The 17,162-nt window shown below is 40.0% G+C and overlaps 1 protein-coding gene across 1 annotated transcript in view; it reads left to right on the top strand.

Annotated features, from left to right (window-relative positions):
- Positions 1–2,471: 2,471 nt before the first annotated feature.
- Positions 2,472–17,162, top strand: part of WWC3 (WWC family member 3) — a 98,959-nt gene continuing 84,268 nt past the window's right edge. The window contains exon 1 of the mRNA XM_005516620.3: positions 2,472–2,686. Within this exon, the coding sequence (XP_005516677.3) occupies positions 2,472–2,686 (215 nt within the window). The remainder of the gene's footprint in view (positions 2,687–17,162) is intronic.

Below are 17,162 nucleotides of genomic sequence, written 5' to 3'. Positions count from 1 at the left end.
CATGTTTTACATGGAACATGTGCATGATAACTCTGCCTGAGAAACCACAGGCCAGACAAGTCTTTTTCTGGCGCTAACCTGGAGCAATTTGCCGAAGTTAAGACAAGAATTTAGTTGAAGGACCTGAAGGAAATGTTCCACACTCAATCCTGCCAGTTTCCCTCTTGTTCACTGTGTTGAGCTCCCTGCCTCTTTTTTTGCTGCCTCCATGGTCAGTCCCACACTGTTTCTGCAACTTCCATCTACAGGTTTTTTTGCTGAAGCTTGATCCTCTTTTGTGACTCTGGGGAGTGATGAGGAAGAACCAGCCGATGTTGGAGGGCAGCACTGCACGTATCCTCTGCAGGGCTCATTAGTCTTGGTGGATTATTATAGCAACCTGGCTGTACTGCTTCCAGGTATTATGAACTAGTCCAGTGTCTTGGAATGGTGCTGAGGTGTGCAGCTACTGTGCTAAGGTAATTTCTACAAAGGCATTCAAAGCAATGAAGGGAAAGTTGAGCTGTGGGAGCACAGTGGACAGCTGTTTGAGGTTTTTCTAAAACAAAAAAAATTCAATTTCCCAAAAGGTTAATATAGACATGGGCCATTTAGAATGCCTACCTCTGCTAGAGAAATCTTCTAAAAATCTAGGAGATGTATTTAAAATAATAGAAGTGGCAACCACCAAAAAATAGTTTGTACTGTGCCTTAACTCTGCTTTGAAATACTCTGTAGCACAGAAACAGCACCTTGCTCCTGGAAAGTGTTTGCTGAAGCAAACTTTTGAGATTAACTGATCCAAACATAAGATGTTGCGCTTATGAAGATCAGATCTACAACCTTGCATTTGCTAAATTTTACACCTTTACCACATTTTAAATCTACTTCACCTTTGCCCTCAGAGCTTCCTACACTACTTTGCATTCATCACTAAACCCACTTATTACTCTGTTGCACCTCACGGCTGACAGTAACCCCGGTAAGAAAACTACAGTCTACTGCTATTGAAATAACCTACAAGATGTAAGTAGAAAGTCAGATCTATTATTTCTGCTGCCTCTCTCATGCACTGCTTTTGGATAACCAGTGTTGGTTTTTTTTTTGGGGGGGGGGGGGGGGGGGGTGGACAAGAAAGTCCTAAGAAGTCAGGAGCAAAAGTCCTGTAATTTCCTGCATGTATAACCATACTGCAGCAATTAATGTTCATAGAGATGTAATTTAAAACGGTGAATGCAAGTGAAACATAATTGGAATTGCAGTATAATCCCCGGCAGGGCATTGCCAATTTCAAGGGGCTGAGTTAACGTTGTTAGAGAATGTATTGTTAACCCTGTTCATAGTTTTCAGAAGCTTAGCCTGCATTATTTTAATGTTAATCTTTATGTCCAGATTCTTAAAGGTTTAGCTGAAGGCAGCATCCTGCCAAGGCACAGAGTCCTAGATGCCAGTTTTTAACCCTGTTTTAACAAAGTTCTGTGGAATTTACTTCTAGATGATAGCGGGAACTCTGCGTTGTGGTCTCCAGAAGGCTCAGGTCAAATCAGATACGGCTGCTTTCTCCTCTGCAGAATGGGGTTAAGGGACCAAGTTGAGATGTCAAGCAAACCAGACATATAATTTTCCACCCTCCATTATCCAACCATGGATACAGCATGATTTCCGTGACTCGTGTGGTCTCCAGGACCTCTCCTCCAACATCTTTTGAACCTCTGCAGTGGACCCCCATCCTTTTCCCATGTCCCTGTGCACATCGAGATTGCTCAGCACCTCCGAGGCATTTCTGGCGGGCACCGGAAAATGGATGACCCAGCGAAGGCCGGGCATAGCTCCTCTTTTCCTTCATTGCCCCGGTCCTCAACGGGCCGTGACAGAGCACAGGCCCCGAGGCAACTCAGGACGGGCCCCGGCGGGGCGTCAGCCTCCTTCCCCCCGCCCGGGCCCGGGGCGGAAGGCAGCCGCCCTCTCCTAGAGCCGACGTGTCTGGGTCTGGGCCCGGCTTCCGCGGCGCGGGGTGCGGCCGGGCCGGGCCCCTCTGCTTCCCCCGTGCCCCACAGAGCGGGCCGGGGCAGGAGGGTTCCGCGGCGTGGGAACAGCCGGGCGGGGCGGAGGGAGGGAAGATGGCCGGGGCAGGCGCCGGACGGCAGGCGGCGGCGGGGCGCTGCTGACCGGCGGGGCGGGGGCGCTCGGGCCGGGATCGGGGGCTGGGAGCCGGGGCGGTGCGGGGCAGGTCCCGGGCGGGGTTAGGAAGCGCGGCGGGGCTGGTCCCGGCTTGGAGCGGGGCTGGCGCGGGGGAGGATGAGCTCGGCGCGGCGCAGCCAGAGCCGCCCGAGTCCCGCTCCCTGCGGGGCCGCCTGTTAGTGCTGGAGGAGGAAGAGGAGGAGGAGGCGGCGGGCGGCCGCGGCCCGGGCGGGACTGGAGCTGCCCCGGCGGCGGGCGGGGAGCGGCTTTCGGCCGGAGCAGGGTGGCGCCGGCCCGGCGGCGGAGCGGCCATGCCGTGGTTGAGCGGCGGGCGGCGGGGGCGGCGGCAGCAGCAGCAAGCAGCGGCGGGACAGGGCGGCGGGCCGGCGGCGGGCGGGCAGCGGGGCCGGGAGAGCTCGGAGCTGCCGCTGCCCGCCGGCTGGGAAGAAGCGAGGGACTTCGACGGGCGAGTCTTTTACATCGACCACAACACCCGGCAGACCTCGTGGATCGATCCCCGGGACAGGTACGAGTGAGATCCGGGGGGATAGAGGGCCCGAGCCCCGTTCATCCGAGGCCGGGCCCATCGGCGACATTTTCCTTCCCCTGTCCACGGCCGCCGGGAGGGTGTGGGCGGCGGGGCTGGCGGGGCCGCTACCGGCGGGGCAATCGGAGGCTCCGGGTCGGCGGCCCAGGGTGGGGGCTCTGTCACACCGGCCCTCTGCGGCCCATCGTGGGGGCAGAGCCTCTACCCCTGCTGCTGACGGGTTTGTCGGCAGTGTTAAATGTTAAATTTGAACCAGAAAAAAAAAAATTGAGGCTTTCTTCCCCCCACCTCCCCGTGGTGGGTGCTCGACTAAACGTTGTCTTAGTGCGGGGGGAGATGGGGAGGCAGGAGCTCTGACACCGCCTGTGTTTACACTCCTCCCGTACCGGAGCAGCCCCGCTGTAACCGAGCGGCTTGGCCATCCTGATTTATTAGCCGGGCAGAACTAATTGGCAGCAGCAGGCTGGAGGCATGCTGGAGTAATTTGGTAGATTACCTCCTCATAAAAGATAACGCTGCGTGGAGGTAAGTAAACCGGGAAATTCCTGCACTTAATTTGACAAATACGCGGTCTGCTGCAAATTAGCAGCAGAAATCTGTAGCTGCGTGGTGTCCGGGGCAGCGTCTGCACGGCCCGGCGGTGCGTGGGGAGACCGAGGTAGGCCTTTTCTTCTCGCTTAGGATGAATAAATACAAGCAGGTCTTGCCGCTTTTAGCAGAAATGCATTATAAGCAGTGTTTAAGCGTCGTAGCTGAAATCTGGTGGAAGCGTGGGGTCTGTTGGTGCCCGATAAAAGGACCTGGCTTCAAAGCGGTCGCCTGAAAATTTCCACGCGGAGTTAGTGAACACAAGTGTCAGTATTTTAGGTGTCTGCGAAATAAGAAACATATGTCTCTGTGTATGCTTTTATATATTAAACAATGTTTTTATAGTAAGTGAAAGTTGGACAAGGACAGTTTGAACCTCGGCCAGAGCTACCTTGCCAGAAGTATGCCTGGAATGTTAAGCAGGCCACAGAAACATTTAAGCACAGTCTGGGTTAAAGACTGTAGTAATTTGAGAGATTCCTGTCGTTTTGCACGACAATGCTTAATTATTTAAATGGCCTAAATATTTACCTACCGGATCAAGATGCTTTGTCTCATTATGTGGTCATAGTTGTGCATGTGCATATTTTTTTCCTGAGTTGTTAAATATTCGTTAATATGTTTTGGATCGCACATTTTTTCTACATCAAAATGCATGTGCACGTATTTAGGTTACTTCTAATACCGTGTTGTAAAGATAATGGATGTCTGTTGCTTCTCTGCATCGCATCTTTTCCATTAAACTTCAGAGAGTATGTGTTTTTGTCTTCTGCAATATCTTCTATACAGACAATAGCAGAAAAGATTTAGCCATTTACTACAGTGTTAAAATTGAGTTACTGTTCAACTTATGTGGTATTGCTAAAATTATGACTCCATGTTTGGAAAAAATAATTGAAATGCCACACATTGCTTGAAATTTTGTCTAAATATTTCACTCCAAGGTTTAAACTTAGATCTATTTTTCACATTGGGTAAGAACAGGCTATAGAGCAGAGATTGAGGCATTTGCATTAGGTCAGATAGAAAAGAGATGATGTTTTCATGAGCGTGTTATCAGTAGTTTGTACAGAACTCAAGTAGCAGGAGCTAGTTCTATGACTGCAGAGTTAATCTCTGGTTGAGAATAGACTACTGTTGTTATTTTAGTGAGATGTCTGGGTTTGCATGGCAGAAAGTGACCAGTCTTTTTGGGTCTCATTGCAGCTATTCAGATTCCCATGGGCAGCATCAAAGTAGGAAAGGATCAAGCTAGTTGTTTTCTGAGGAAGTTTGGGAAAGAAAGGTAAGAGCAGCAGTGAAGTGGTATTGAAGCTGTACTTTTGCAAAAAGTGGTTTAAGTGGAGGGTAGAATAACGTGCTTGTATTAGATGTACCTCAGCATTATGAGTTAGGCATAGAGTGATGGAGTTCAGCCCCCCATTTCTGTGTTTGGGTGGTTTTATTTTTACCCAGAAGGAATAGGACAAAGATATGAGACATCAGGCCATGCTGCACTTGATCAAGGGCTCTGAGAATCAGCACTTCCAAGCATTCCTATGGCTAGTAGTCTTTAAGCATCCCTACAGGCTTCTCTGTACATTTAGCTGGCACTCAGTAGTTTGTTTTTTGTTTTTCTTTTCAGGATTCCCCCTGAGATTTCTGAGCCTTTTGTACAGTTTGGTTAGTGAATTTGATTTGAAATAATTATTCAATTAAAAATTCCACCACAAAACAGATTTCCCTCCCCTCCCCCAAGGTTTTTCCCATTGAAGCCAAAAAGACAAAGAAATGCTAATTGGAGAAGTGCTTTATAAAGGATTTTGAAGTTCAGGAAAGAGAAGACGATGAGGGTAAGGGAGGCAAGTCAGAATAATAAAGACTGAGAATGTAAAAAGGACTCAGAAGTTGATTCCTTATGATTTTCTGTGGTAAGAAAAAAAGGCAGGTGAGTGCTAAAATGAGTAGATTTGAGAAGGATGTTACCTTTAGTATCCAGTCAGTGGTTAGGTTCAGGAAAGATACTGTGTTGCTCTGCGTGGATTTCATGTAATGTGTAGATTGCAGATGGTTGTTTAGCAGATCCTGTAGATCTCGGAAGGGAGCCGTTCAGTGTATAAGTTTTCATCTCCTGGTAGTAGTCATCTGTTATCTTAATAGAGTGTAAATTCTTCAAGGCAGGGAACTGCCTTTTTATCTTGTGTTTGCACAGTACTTGCTACATTGAGATTCTGTTTAATAACGGGATTGCGAATGAATTTATAAAAGACTGTGTTTGTGGTTGATATTGATGATCTTTGTGGCATCAGAGATCTTATTACTGTTGCTGTTTGTTACAAGACTGTTTTGAAGCGATTAGTGCTTAGACAAAATTCTTGGAGTTTAGTGAAAGCTTTCCAAGCTCATATGTCTTGCTAGATTTGCTGTATGTGGAAATTACACCTAAAATACAGTGTTGGTTTTTTGGAATAACTAGGGAAGAGGGAGTCTTTCAGCTTCTTAAGGTGAGTAATCCTGGTGGTTTAAAGATTTGAATCATGTTCTTTTGGAGTGAGGATTTTAAACTTTTAAGGTGTAGGAGTGGTTTTGCATGGAAAAACCACCCATTTGGACCAGTTGGGGAGGAATTAAAAAATCAGAATGGGCTTGGTAAAGACTTAGATTTTAGCAGCTGTGTGTAACTTCCTGCAACATGGGCTGCTAGTACTGGGGAGTTTTTCTGTCCTATGTCCTCATTACCATGCTAATTCTGAGGCCTGATAGCTGAGTAATGTGAGCACAGGAGGAAGTACCTGTCCTTGTAGAAGAGGTGGGTTGGAACAAGGAGTATGGGATCAAATGGGGTTGGCCATGGAATTTGACAGAGAAGGGGGAAAATTTGGTAGGTTTTGAAAACAAAGAAATCAGGACCTAGTGGTAGGGAGAAGGTGGATAGCACCTGAAGTCTGGGAAGAAAAAAGTAGGGGAACTGGACTGAAAACCAGTAGAGCAGGGAGAAGCAGGTAAGGAGAAACTGGTCTGGTGAGGGTTCAGGGTGTGAAGGTGTCAGCTCTTTTCTTGGCTGTACAGGGAACCCTAAGGGAAAAAAAGGAACTCTGGGTTTGGACGAGGAATCTTCAGGGTGAGAAAATATCAGGAGAGGCAGCAGCATGCAAAGTCTAGGTGAAGAAGGGAAGATGACTGGAAGGTGAAATATAAGAACTATGTGTGAGATGTGAGTATGGGTGTCAAGAAATGTAAGATGTGCTGGACAAGGAGATTGTTGAAAATTGTTGAATTGTAGAGACTGGAAATAAGCAGGAAAGGCTAATGGGTTTAAAACAGAGTCAGCTTGGCAGAGTCACTAGGGGGTTAGGAGTGCAGAGTAGAAATATTTAAGTGAGTACTGGGCAGGAAAGTCCAGAAGTGCGGACTACTTTTTGCTGAACTATTTCAGGACTCCTTATTCTCAATTTATTTGATTTTAGCAAGTATCTGTATTACCCAATTTGTTGACTTTTCCTGTTGGGTGATACAAAGTCTGCTGCTACTGTTGTTTCCTCTGTTCCTCTGGCACAGCAAGGTGTTTAAACAGGCACTGGTGTGATGCAGCATAATGTGATTTCTCTTTCCCTAGGCCGGCTTTATAAAGGAATAAGAAATTGTAAGAAGTCTAAATAAAAAGCATATTCATGCCAGATATTCAAATCTAGAAAACCCCAGACTTAAAGTCCCTTAGCTATTGCTTGTTTTGTGTTAAAAGAGCATTTTTAGTGACAAATTATTTTCTGGTAAATTTTCTTGCCACTTAGCTGTGATGAGAATTGCTTCTGAAGTTTTTTGCCCAAATTGGAAGAGGGGCCTTTAGTGAGGCAAAGGATCTTTTGGCATGCCACCATGTGATAAGGTTAGAAAGTCAGTGGCCTCTTTGTCAAGGCAACACAATATTTCCTAGATTATTGGAATTAATCTGTACAGTTGGCAGTATTCAGCAATCCAAAGACAATCATAAGAAACATTAAGTTTTTTTTCAAAAATTACATATTTCTGGGTCTGCCTTAAACCCCTACACTGAGAGTTGCAATTAGTGACTTTTATTATTAGAATTCAAATACTTCTGTTCCAAAACATTAGAAAGATGAAGGCAACAATATAATTAGTACCAGTGCCATTTTTGAACATCGTCTTCAGGTTTGAATATGTTTTCAGACTTTTCTTGTCTACTTCCTGTTGTATTTTGATGTTCAACTGTGTCAACTCATAGTTTGTTTTGAGCTAATGCCATTTGTGGAATGGGAAGAAAACAAAGTGATTGTTGATTGTTACTTTGGTCTTCCCTCAGAAAATATTTTAATGACTGGACAAATTTAAATGATATGCTGTATTTGACTGTGATGCAGGTTGTTTATACAAAACATAAAATTAAACATGTAAGATATAGAAATGTATTTCGAGAAGTGATTCTTTGCAAGTGTTTAAAGTGGAGCAGAACTATTGAAATACTAATTTGGTTATGATTTTATAAATCAGCTTTCTAGGCTGTTGTTACCAAGCTCACAAGAGATGAAGAAGCTTGGAAAGGAAAAAAAACCAGAATTGTTGAATGAGTATAGATCTGGAAAATATGCTCTCCTATGAGAGGAAGAGTTGAATTTGTTCATTTGAAGAGGTGTTTAAGAAGTGATTTGAGTACTGCTCATAAAAAGAGATGATACCAGACACTTCAGAACTCTTTGGTAGATTTGTAATAACATCTGATAGTCAGAAGTTAAAACCAGAAATATGCTATGTTTTTAATAGTAGTAGATATTAGATGTCAGAGTAGTTTTTCCACTCCTTTATTCTTTAGATGAAATTACCTAATTTTTTGCCCAATTTATCAGCTATCAACAGTGACATCTCATTGTTTATGACCATCAATTTTTACTGCCTCCATTGCATGATATATCATTTGACCTGTCTATAAAATATATATAGCTAAGTGTAACTCATAAGGATTGGGCAACCATCCTTACATTAGAAAGTGGAGAGCTGCTCTGTTTGGTTGTTTCTCTTTATGCACCCAGGAAGAAATCCTATTTATTTCCATTACTTCAGGCATCTAGGTCACTGCAGTTGCACCATTTGATTACCTCAAGTTGGCAATATAGTGGACTTGATAGAATTTATATAAAAAGCATTGCATATAAAACAGTACTTGGGATCCAGATGTTTTGAATTTTCTTTGTAAATGTCAAGTCTGGGTGCAGCCACAACGTGGATGGAAAAGCTATGCAGACTGCTTGCCTGGTATGTGACTGAGAATACATGCTGCAGCAAATGGTGTTGAGAAAATGCTGCTGTGCCCTGAGCCTCTCTGGGCAATCTGCACATATTTGTACTTTAGCTCTTGCTCAGAATTCAGTAATTATGTAATATTCAATAGAATTCAGTAATTCAGTAATATTTTTAAGGGCATGCTGTAGCTGACATTAGTTTTGAAATCTTCACAAATACATATTTGTACCATGATAGATCTACTTCTCTGCCTTTCATGAAGGAGATATATTCATTTTTTTTTTTTCATCCTGTCTGGTAGACCTTCAAATGGATATTTAACTTCATATTGTTCATGAATCCCATGAAAATGTTTATGATTAAGAATGAATGAAGGTACAAGCATCCTAGGATTAGTGTTACTGGGTATTAGGTATGCTCTTCAAGCTGAGTCTTTTGTTTGGTTGGTGGATTCTGATTAGGTGTTAATATGTTACAATGTTAATCAGCTGATTCATGATAAATACTTCTAAATTACTGCTATTCCCTCTCTTCTCCCTTGATCTCACCTCTCTGATTTAAGTGTTTTTAAAAAGTAACTTGATTTCTTTTCAGATTTATATTGCTGCTGGAAATGCAGTGCCTGTATGAAGTGAGCGTTCTTGTTTTCTTGCAATTTAGCGTTGTTATAATGAGTACTACATCTCCAGTCACTGAGTATTATAAATGTTTTTACTAGTTTTTCAGTGTCTTGAAAAGTAGAGGTGGAAGGCATCCACTGATTCTTCCTAAGATGAAAGGTTTTCCTTATAGTAAAATAATAGTGATTTATGGTTTATTTAATTGGTACTTACTAGTTAAAATACATATCTTTTGAAAATCTGGCTAAGGTAGCATAAAATTTCAAGACCTAATGCATGTGTGCTAAAGCATTAAAGCATCTATTGAGCCACAAAAACCTCATTAACAAAAAAGCCACCGCTGTTAAGCTTCTTGACATTTTGTTAAAGGTGGAGGGTTTTTTTTTTGTGTGTGTGTGTAGTTTTTACCTCTTAATGGAAGTATTTTCACCAGTTAGATATGTAATGTAGACACCTGCCTTACTGTATTTGTGTGCAGTCTAGAAAGGACTAAATTGGAAGTTGTGCCTTGAGTGTGTTACAGCAATGTGATGGCACGTGTTACAAGGGCTGTTTCTTGAAGGGTTCTGTGACATGGTATTGACTCACACCTGTGTTGGGTCTTGCAAACTGAGAAACCCTGATCTGTTGTAACTTGTCCATGCTTGAAACTGTCAGAGAAGGTACTTTGCTATTTTTATATATATAAATTAGTGTGTATCTGAGTTGGTATAGACATAGTGGTTGCATTTATTGTAATTAAACTGCACCAGACACTGTGAAAAGAAAATTGTGTGTTTGCATTAGCATATCATGTAAAGGGTATGGGGAGAGAAGTCTGTGCTTTTCAGGATCTGTGTATGTGAGAATGCAAGATTTGAAATGTCAGAAGGCTAGGGCTGGGGTTTAAGTTCTATTATCTAGACAAAAAAAATCCTATTTAGGCTTGGATTCTAGTGATTAGTTTGAGAGATAACAACTTAATTTTTTTAGCAAATATAAATACAGTGGCAACACTGTGTAAACATAAGAACAAATTACTTGTAGGCAATAAAAAGCTCCAGAAACTTATCTATAGTAGAGCCCTATTAACAAGCTTCACAGAGGTGCCTGTTAAATGTAATGTTGGTTTATAATTTTGTGTTGTTTGTTGGAAGGTGGAGCTAAAGTTGTATGTGAGGCCATACAGAAGTATTTCTTTGATATATTGCTGAAAAAAGTAAAACTAATACTTTTCTGCCTTTAGTTAAAAATAGAACTTCCTGAATTTCTTATCTGCTGCAGATGCGACAGTTCACATTCACCAGCGAAGCCAGCCAGTACTGCAGTTCTTAAGTAATCTTCAACTTGTTTCTGGTTGAAAGAAGCATGCTAGAGAAAACACGCTCTAGGTATTTTTCCTACCTTGTTGCCTGCTGTGGCAGGGCAGGGAACATGCTCAGCAAGGTTTGGCAATACAGTGCTCTTGAGCTAATAATTCACTGCGGCCAAAACCAGTAATGTCCTCCCTGCCAAACCACATGGTCTCACCCCTCTCTTGCACTGGTACCCTTGCTTATCTGACCATGCAGTAAGAAAAATGAGAAAAAGCCCTTAACCTATGCAGCATTTCATGTATCTTTTTTTGGGGAAGGGTAGTGTTTAGGTGGTTTAGTTCCTTAAGCTGACTTAACCTTTGGGGCAGATGGGTATTTAAGTGGTTTATGTCAATTAAGTTTGATTCAATAAGGAATTGGATTAGTTTGAGTAAATCCTCTTTGTAAATGGCAGCCTTGACTACTCATATTTAAAATACTCCCATAGTAAAACAACACATCTCTAAACAAGCTTCAAGTTACGTTTTAACAGGAAGGAATCAGTTTTCAGACATAAGATGGATATTGAAAGGCCAACAGAAGAAAAATAGGTGTCAGAGTCAGTTTTTTACAGTAATAGCACTGAAGTGGCTATTAGGCGATGAGAGAGCTGCAAGAGCTGATTTGGGGACTGAACTTGTGGTATCATCACCAGCTTGGAAACACTAAAGACTTGGTGAAGTCAGTGGTGAATGTTGCCATTGCTGACAGAGAACAAAGTTGGCGTGTGAGGGAATTGGACCAAATGTGCATTTGGGAGGTGTGTGTGAGGGAAGTGAGTATAAGATCAGGTAGATGTGGGAAGGATCTTGACAGCGGAGCACCTCCAAGGAATATCTGAGGTATAAAAGTGTAGGGTGTGACTGAGGAAGGTGTGGAGCATGAAAAGACATGTCAAGGTAAAAACAAAAACCACAGAGCAACTTTTGTCACCAGTGTTTGGAGTGAGAACTCATCAAAAGATCATTACAGTCATCTGGGGAATTTGTTAAGGGGGGTGAATGTGTACAGGTGGAAATTGCCAGGTCGTAGAGGAGGAGGCTGTAGTATTTGGATTAGCTGAACAAGGTTTTTGTCTCTCCTTATGGAGAGGAGCAGGGACTGTGATGATGTGTTCTTTTTCCTTGATACTGATCTAGCCTATTTTGTTAGAATAAATCCTTCAGTTCTTAACTAGTCATTAGTAGCAAGGAATGAGGGTGTAGGTTTTGTTCTGCCATTCTTGATTATTTCTTGTTCTGTCCCAAATAGGAAAATTAATTTGGACTTAATAAAGTGAGAGTGTGCTAAAAGGTTGGTGAGACATTATCTGTGACTTTTAATAGCTGATTGAGTCCTTCAGACATTTAATACCTCTACCCACCTGGTGAGGTTTGTTCTAGGTACATGTTGCATGATCAAATAAGCTGTAATGTTTCTCTACTCTTCTGTGGGTATTGGCTGGAGTAGGAAAGACTTTTGTGTTCAGTCATGAGCTTGGTGGTCTCCCTGTGGTTTGCAGGATGAAGGCAGTTCTGTGCTGTACTGTTCACTCTTTGGCTGAAGGAGCTGGTTGCCATCAAGGGCTGAGTTAGTAAATATCAAAACCTAAAGAAACTACATTTTTTAATTTTTGTTTTCAAAGACTTTTCTATTTCAGTATATTTAATTGGCAGCAGGACAAAAATAAAGTGCAGCGATATCAACACCCTTGAACTAGCAACAGAGAATCAAAGGCTATCTTTCATAGCATTCTGAAAGAGTTATTTTCAAGATGAAATATCTATGGAGAATCTCGTTGAAACTATTTTGACTTATATTGTAATTAGGCTGAAACTCTTTTGCACAAAAAATGATTAGGCTTTTTTATGGCAAAATGCAAGTTTGGTATCAAAGCTGAAAATGCATAATATTTCAAAATAGATTTATTTAATATTGAATTGCAGTTTAAACAGCTAAAAATAAGACTTTTAAAAGGCCCTAATACACATAATTTTCTTGGAAAGAGTGACATATCCATGTGTGGGAAGGCAGCTGAAGTACTGCATAATTATCTAATTCTATAGCATAAACAAATTGTGGCCCACTTCTCAAAGGTGGATACAGTCCAAAGTTACTTGACGTGAACAGCAATTCTATGAGTGCTTAAAAGAGAATTACAGAATAAAAAGTACACTCCCTGTTTTTTTTTTTGGTGTTTTTTTTTTTTTAGCAGTGCAGTGGAGATGGAGACGTGTGTGTGTTTGGAAATAACTGTTTGAACACTTGCATGTCTTTTGCTTCCCCCAGATTATATCTTTCTAATAAGACTAAGAGTCACTGTATTAAAGATATGATAAGGCACATAGGTAAAAATCCTTGAACCCCATACTTCACAATAAGTTAACCACAAAACCCAAGAAAAAATTGATTTAATGACCATCATGCCTGTTGGATCAAAGGTCAGTTTTAAATAGCCTTTAACACTATAATTGATGATTAACACAAATTAACCTGATGTTCATCTGTTAGAGATAGCACAACTGACCTCTACTTCATATAGTTTAAAAAAAAAATCAGAGGAAGTAGTTGTAGATGAAATTGCAATAGGTAATTCGTCAAAATTCAGTTAAAGAACATATATATTCATATTGTATATTTGCATATGCTTGTTTTCAACTGTATGCAGTGTACTGATTGACAACATTTGATAAAAAGTGTATGCTACTCTGTGTTGGTTTGAGTTGTCTTATTTTTGCTTTTCTGCCAGCTTATAGTTTATTCAAGGGAAAGCCTAGTGGTGCTCTTGAGGTTATGGGTGTACTGAGATTTGTGATAAACAAGCACCCCATGTGCTCAAGGCTCTGCAAGGGCATTTGAATACTACTTCTGTGCTTATTGTAGCTGCTCAGTTGGGACAAATCATAGAATTATTTTTTTAGAAAAATATTCACTAGTACCAGCTTGCAGAAAGATGATTAAAAATGCTATACTTTGAAATGATGGGCTTGTTTTTTGCTTTTCTTTGAGATTCCTCTCAAGTAATCAAATACTATCCTTGCCTCAATAGACTTACACCTGTGAGCTTCCACGTTCTTCATTTGATAATGTTTAGGAAGCTGAATTTTTATTAAAAATACTATGAAAGTACTTTTTATTAAAAGTACTTTGAAAATCCATTTTAGCCCATTTCTTAATTGCAGATTGATTTTGATGCTTATGTCTTCTCTGTATGGCAAAAGACATAGTTTTAACTAAATCGCCATATTTCACAAAGGTTTTCAAAAAGAATTTTCCCCAGAAGAAAAGCAAAAGCATTTTAATTAAGAATGGTAAGGTATTTTTTTATCAGCTGTATTTTGTATCTGGACTGGTTAGCCATCATTTTGTGTTCCCTCTAGGGGAACTTTGGGACTAAATGCCATGTCATAAAGAGGAATATCTGTTATGAAGACTTGTTTTTGATTTCATGCAGGTCTCAGCCCTTGGAAATGCAGCTTAATGCATGTAGAGTATTAGTAGTATTTTATAGTATTTTAATACTATATTAAATTTAATTATATTAATAATATTAATATATATACTTTAGTAATAGTATTTTAATGTCTTTGCTTATAGCCAGGACTGCAGAAAGAGGCGACTCTTCAGTTATCTGCATTACTAAAAGGTGGCTATAGCATGTATAGGAGTTCAAGAGATAAGAGATTTCATAAGCGTTTTGTCCTAGTCAAGGTGAGCATGTAGAGAGATGGAATGAGAGGTCCTAGAACTTGTCTTAATCCTTTCTTTTGTGTTGTTTGTATTTAATAATCTTTGTATATTGAGTCTGGTGTACTGATTCAGCTAAACAGCTTCTGGATTTCCCATAACACTGCATAATGCACTGAATATAAGAAGTGTTTTCTTCGATCTTAATGAATGGCTAGTTTCTCCTAAGGTACTTGGAACTGATCTGCAGTGCTCAGTATGATTACTGTTCTTGAAGTGTGTTACTTAATATCTTCTATTCAGGAAGATGATGATGTTGTTGAGGGAAAAAATTAAGTGCTGAACCCTGCATACTTGGCAGAAGTAGAAGTAAAGTGGTAGGTTGGTATTTTTTTTGTGTGTTCTCTATGGGTTGGTTGGGTTGTTTTGTTTTAATAGAGTATAGCTACAGTTTTTTCCCCCAGAAATTGTGAAATAAACCCTTTAATTTTTGGTTTAAATAAAATCTTTCCATTTAGTCTGTTTTTGGAGTCAAATGTCAAGAGGTTTATGGTCAAGCTGACTCTTGGATTCTGATGAATTGGTGGTGCAATGAAGATACTGTATTTCCAGTTCCAGGAATTATTTTCTTACTGTAAATTAAGCTACTTTGTAAATTCCTGGTTGTAGTCTTTAGTAGTTTTCTGTATGTACTTACATGAAGTTTTGGTGAAGTGTTACAAACTCTGCAGTTGGACATGATAGAAGGCTTTTGGAGCAAAGAGCATTTTTAATTCATGAGCAAGTATCCAGACACAAATGTGTAGGAAGGACTATGTGAATGGTCTGTACCATTAGTCATCTGCAATTTCAGGCAATTTACCACCTACAATATTTGTTTACGGCTATAATCAATGCTTCTGTTAGTAAACATAATTCTGATTTTACATCTGGAAGGATGGAGTTGAGAAATGTTTGTGGGGAGTGATCCATGGAAGGTTTGCTCAGCCATGATTAATTTTGTGGTGGTTTTTTTGTTGGTTTCAGTTTTTAAAGAAAAGTCATAGTAGTGTTTCCAGTTGTGGGCTGTAAATGTCACTCAGAACATCCTTATTTTTTGTATTGAATCTAAGTACTTTGTACTTAAGGATTCAAGGCCTTTTAGGAAATTACCAGCTACCTTAATTTTTAATAAATTTCCAGATATGGTTTCTGGAAGTTTTGGCATAGGTTTTGAGATCCCAGCTTGTTGTCTTCTTGGAGTGTGTCATGTGTTTAGAAAAAAGTCTTAAGTTTTCTCAGAAGTAAATAGAAAAAAACTTGAACATTTCATAGAATTTACATATAAACCTGTTTTAATGCTAAGGCAGATTATAGGGTGGGATTTTTTTATTACTTAATAAAACACAAAACAGCAGGTGATTCATATAAAAGGATATAAATGTATTTTTTTAAAAAAATAGTGTTCATGAAATTTGTAAAAATATTCAGGAAATGGGCTAAATAAAGCTCCAGTGATTGTGGAAAATAGTTCATTTGTGCAAATTTTTCCCACTGAAATACCAATATTTATATGTAGAGTGAGCTCTCTTATAATATTGTGTTAGGGAAATTATTTCTGGGAGTAATCTTGTATATGTGTCCATGCCTGTTCAGGGCTTCTGTTTGGTTACAGTGATGATGTAGTGATGTTGTTCTCTGGACATCTGCTGCTAGGAATGAGATGTGTCCGCTGTTCTGTCTCATAATCTGCCAAACAGCCCTGAGGCAATAATGCACTTTCATTACTATTGATGGGACTCTATTTGGATTCTTGAATTAAAGACTCTCTCTTTTTCTGTTTTCTGACTTGTATGAAGATTTTTAGCCCTTTCCCATTTCTGTGGGAAAGATGATCTGAAAGGGAATATTGGTAATTTTTTTTTCTTCTAAAATGGAATGGATTTAGAATTTTTAAAGAAGTTTTGTTGTTTTAAAATACAGCTGCCTCATTTTATCATTAAAACATACTGAAATAAATTTCTGGAATATCTCCTTTAGGAGATTATGTTTGGTATGTGAACATCTGGAGTTTTTGAAGTTTTGCACATATCACTGTTTGCCCACATGGTTCTTAAGATATTTGTTTTATTCTTTCTGAAGTGGCTTGATAAAGAATATTATCATGTGTTCATTTTTTACTTGAATCACAACTGTAAGTTTATTTTCTTTGCATTTAGAATCTATGGAACATTTATAAAAGGCTTTTCTGTTCTCTTTAAAATACAAATTACCCTGTGTCCAAAACGCTGGTTCAATTTGAAACACCCTGAAACTATGGGTACTGTCCTGTGACTGTGGAAATTTCCTCCCTTCCATCCAATCCCTGAATATGGCTCTTCAAAATGCAAGTCTTTTGAGATCCTGTGCTCATTTTTTTCTGTCTTTTGTCTTTTTATGTATGTGCTCAGAAGCTTATTTTTCTAAGTGGATGAAGATTTTAATACTAATACCCATATCCAGATATTTCCAGGTTTTCTGTAAAGAAAAAAAACAGATGTTATACAGACTAATAATTACATCTTAATGTAATATTAATACATGATGTTAAAGGTGAATTAGTTCCCTTTATTGTGATTTCTTTCTCAAATTAGGAATACATTTTTTTTTCTCCCCATTAGTGAAGATGGTCAGTTGTCCAGATTTTTACAAGAATGATTTCAAAATAGTTGTGAGAGCACTTTGGTTAAAGAATTTTTGAACGTTTTAGGGTACTACACTTTGTAGAATTTAAAATACATGAGCTTTGTTGTGCTTTTGGGGATTTAAGTTTTAGGGGTTTTGTTTCTTTTGGAAGATGGAAATCTGTGCTATGAATAAAGTGCTAATACAGGAGATTTTCCTTGAGTCCATGTTTTACTCATTTTATATACTCTGTGTATGCTAGGCAGGCACACTTTTAAAATGTTGGTTTTCTTTTTTTCATGGCAAAAATAGCTTGCAGCTTATTGAAAAACAAGGCAGACCTGTGCCTCCAAATCCAAATGAAACTGC

The sequence above is a fragment of the Pseudopodoces humilis genome, chromosome 2, assembly GCF_049639895.1.
Source record: "Pseudopodoces humilis isolate 2021_Gansu_Grassland_sample_001 chromosome 2, ASM4963989v1, whole genome shotgun sequence".
Lineage (NCBI taxonomy): Eukaryota > Metazoa > Chordata > Aves > Passeriformes > Paridae > Pseudopodoces > Pseudopodoces humilis.
Note: the sequence above shows the minus strand (reverse complement) of the source record. Positions and strands in the feature narration are given on the sequence as shown.